Here is a 4,139-nt window from a genome sequence, read left to right on the forward strand (position 1 = left end):
CTATGTAAGAAAATACTTATTAATAATATTGATTCATGAATTAAGACTCATTAATGTTCTAATCATGTAAAAATTTTCTTCTATAATTTCTATTTATTACTATAAACGACTCTAATTAATAATTACCCAAAACTTCGATAACAATTATAAATAACTTCATACGAGATGTAGTTTTATTTTTATCGTATTATGATTAATATTTGTGATTATTATATATATATAAAAATCATATACATATATTATATAATTTTTATATTATTTTTAAAATTAATTTAAAGTATTAGATTTGAATTTTTATTTATAATTAATAAATTAAATTTTTAATATATAATTTTAAAAATATATTAAAACTATTTATTTTCTAGTTAATAACAGGATTAACTACCTCATAAAATAGTATTTTTTAGCTTGATGCCTTTTAATAGAATTGCTCCATTTCTTTAAAAAAAAAATAAAAAAATAAAATAGTATGTTATATGAGGGGTTGTTGATTTTTTTTTTTTTGTTGGGTTGAGTAAATTTACTTATTTTTCGGTTATGAAAAAAAAGTTTACTTATTTTTCTCCAATCAAACAAATACTCCAAATTTTTCATTTTCTAAAAAAAAAAAAACAAAGTGAAAAATTGTAATAAAATAAAATAATATAATCTATAAAAAATATATTAAAAAAAGTCAGATTTTAAATGGTTTTATGTAGGGTGGGCAACATCCAATCTAATCAAATTGATCCAATCCAATCCAATTACAAAAAATTAGATATCCAATTACAATTGGATTGGATTGGATGTTAAAAGTTGGATTCTAATTAGATTGGATCGGTTATTGGATGTCAATCTCAAAATCCAATTAAAAATTGATCCAATCCAATTACATTTATGTATATTAAAAAAATATTTATATTTATTTATATAATAAAAATTATTTATGTTTATTTCTATAATAAAAATTATTTATATTTATTTATATAATAGAAAATATTAAAACATAAAATGTATGTATTAATTATATTTTTAGTGGATTTTTTTTGTGTTGATTGGTTGTTTTGTATATTTATTTTTATGATATTTTGTTCTATTTTATTACTTAGTAATATTGTTGTTTTAGTTATTTCAAACTTTTAGTTGCCTTACACTTATAATAGTGGTATTTTTATGGAGTATTAAACTTAAATAAAGTGTAATATTTAGTTTTAATATATTTTTCTTTATATTTTTAAGTTAATATTTAAATTTAGGTGGGTAATTGAATATTTAATTAAAAAATCGATCCAATCCAATTAGTAATTAGATTGGATTGAATTTTGAGGCCTAATTGGATTGGATGGGATAATATGATTTTTTAAATTCAATTACTAATTAGATTTGATTGGATTATGAAAAAAAAAGTTAGATTGAATTGGATGGGTACGCCTAGTTTTATGTAAATTTATTATTATTTTAATAATTAGTAAATGAAAAGAAAACATACAATAAACAGAAGTGAGCTCAGCCTACAGGTAATAAAAGAATATGAAACTGGCGTTTCGAAACGCTTTCCTTACCTTCTCAACTTCTTGCCGCTTCTTCTTAAACCCTACTCCTAAAATCCCATTCCCTCCTCTTGCGATCCGTACGGCTCCCACAGTACTCGCCGGAACGTTTCTCCGCACTCTCTGCTGCTCCACAACTATGGAGGGAGGTGAATCACATGCTCCTTCGCTGGAGAAGCAGTTCGAGGGTTTTCGGGTTCAGCTTGAGGAGTCAGGAAGCTTGAGAGAGCGCATTCGAGCTGTTGTAATGGAAATTGAGTCCACCGCCAGGCTCATGCAAGCCGGTCTTCTCCTTGTTCACCAGTCTCGCTCCACTCCTGGTACATACAACTTCTGCATTTATGTGTGTGTATTGATATAGCCTTTTAATTATAATCACTAATTGTATTATGTTGAGGTAGAGGTTTTGGAGAGGCCAAAAGCTCAGATTGCTGTGTTGAAGGGGCTATACAATCAACTCGCTCAAATTCTTAGTGAATGCCCCTCTCAATATTACAGGTAATGCAGTCAATACAATTCGGTTTATATACAGTAGAATCTAAGAATACACTAAAGGAAAAAAAAAAATCAAAATACCAAAAAGGTAGCAACAATAACACAAAATAATCCTTAATATTATATCAAAATAAAGCTATTTTTCTTTTTTTTTTTTGAGTAAATATGATATTTATACATAAATAAATTTATAAACTATATTTATTTCTATTATTCTTGAATAGATTTTTAAATAAAGGTTCTACTGTATATACATATATATATTTATATGACTTCTATGTGGTGTTGGTTATTTGCAGGTATCATGGTGATTGGAGGGGTGAGACACAGACTGTGGCTTCACTTCTTGCTTTTATGCATTGGTTAGAGACAGGAAATCTTCTATTGCATACTGAAGCTGAGGAAAAACTGGGCTGTATGTTATATTTTCTATAATTAAGTACTTTTATGGTCAGTTGTGACTTGATTGCTTATGTCTTGTTGCTGGTAATCTTATTATGCTACATTGCTATGTATTCAGTGAACAGTTCAGAGTTTGGTCTAGATGTTGAAGACTATCTTGTAGGTGAGTTTTCTGACTATCTGCTCTCTACAAGCTTACCCAAGTGATTAATTATTGGAATAGTCCTGAAGTGAATCTTTTGAATATAATTGTATTAGTTTTAATTCTCTTTGTCCTGGAAATGAGTACTAACTGCATACGCAAATCTCATGTATGTATGTATGTATGTGTGGATCACTATCATAGTACTGCATTCACAACAAAGCTCATTTTGTTGTTGCCATGACATTCTTATATTATATGTAAGTGTGTTCTGCATACACACACAACAGAAGTATTACAGTATGCCTGCAAGTGGTTCCTAAAGCAATATGGATTTGACTTTTTTTTTTGTTAGTTTTAGTTTTAGTTTTAATTTATGTTTCTTCTTAACTATCTCATGTGTGCCTTTTTTAGTTTAGTTGCTCTTTTTTTTCATATATCAACTTGAGTAACTGATGCTTATACCTTTTTCATATTTCAGGCCTTTGTTTCATGTCAAATGAACTGGTAAGAACTAAGAAGAATTATAATTTCTGTTGTTCATATGCAACTTTAATTGCACACCTTTGGCTTTGAGTGTTTTTATGGTTATGCACCTTAGCATGTTACAACTCTGCATTTAAGTTATTCTTCTTAACTGGTATGTAAGAAGGCACTCTATGCCGTAAAATGTGGTAATCTTTGCAGCCAAGATATGTGGTGAATCAAGTGACAGCAGGGGACTATGATTGTCCAAGAAAGGTGTTGAAATTCTTAACAGAACTCCATGCAGCCTTCCGTATGCTTAATCTTCGGAACGATTTCTTGCGGAAAAAGTTTGATGGTAAGCTATTCATTTTATATCCTCTTTCCCATAAATGTTCACTTGTATTTATACTTACATTCATTCAATCTTTTGCCATCTACTGTAGGGATGAAATATGACCTAAAAAGAGTTGAAGAAGTTCACTATGATGTTAAGATCAGAGGCTTAACAGCCAGGGACTAAACAAACCAAAACCAAGAACAACAAGAGGATCCCTAAGTTTATACTTTCTTCACTATTCATCTTGTGTAGCTTTTATTTTGTTTAGAGTAATCCAAATTTCCAAACATCTTTTCTAATCCTCATGTAAAAGTTTGTGTGAGGGTAAGTGGCTGAATTCAGTTAAAAAATGACATTACCTCTCTACAAGGCTTGGGCCTTTTTTTCCCCATTATTTTAAATGATACCATTGAGGAACTATATGGAGCATGAACAAGTGACTGTATCTAGAAAAAGTAACTTTAGAAGATAAAGTTTTGGCCCAAAAGAATGAACAAAATAAAAAAGAAGAGGTAGTTAAGGGTAAAAATTAGGATTATGTGATGAAGTTATAACAACTGGAGCGCATAAGAGTAAACATCTTAATCATTTTCCCGAGAGGCTTTAGCGGTCACATCGAAGAGATTTCAATAATTTTATTACTTGACAACTTTGGATATTTTTGGCCTCTCGTATTCACCAAACGTCATCATCACTTACTTATCAGAAAACCTAATCATCACTTGAGCGTTAAATGTCAAGAATATGATTTAAAAGGGATTTTTTC

General features: G+C 29.1%; 1 protein-coding gene across 3 annotated transcripts; it reads left to right on the forward strand.

Moving 5' to 3' along the window:
- The first annotated feature begins 1,451 nt into the window (after positions 1-1,451).
- LOC115711663 (uncharacterized) lies at positions 1,452-3,742 on the forward strand. Of its 3 annotated transcripts, XM_030640037.2 has the most exons (7): positions 1,452-1,849; positions 1,931-2,027; positions 2,324-2,439; positions 2,545-2,589; positions 3,050-3,075; positions 3,256-3,391; positions 3,480-3,742. In XM_030640037.2, the coding sequence occupies exons 1-7, from the start codon at positions 1,510-1,512 to the stop codon at positions 3,554-3,556; spliced, it is 837 nt and encodes a 278-aa protein (XP_030495897.2). In that variant the 5' UTR covers positions 1,452-1,509; the 3' UTR covers positions 3,557-3,742. The 3 variants fall into 3 exon arrangements, with proteins under 3 accessions (XP_030495897.2, XP_060967745.1, XP_030495898.2); XM_061111762.1 differs by having other exon boundaries at positions 1,453-1,849; positions 3,256-3,742; XM_030640038.2 differs by lacking the exon at positions 2,545-2,589 and having other exon boundaries at positions 1,453-1,849.
- Positions 3,743-4,139: the final 397 nt, after the last annotated feature.

The sequence above is a fragment of the Cannabis sativa genome, chromosome 3 (genome assembly GCF_029168945.1).
Source record: "Cannabis sativa cultivar Pink pepper isolate KNU-18-1 chromosome 3, ASM2916894v1, whole genome shotgun sequence".
NCBI lineage: Eukaryota > Viridiplantae > Streptophyta > Magnoliopsida > Rosales > Cannabaceae > Cannabis > Cannabis sativa.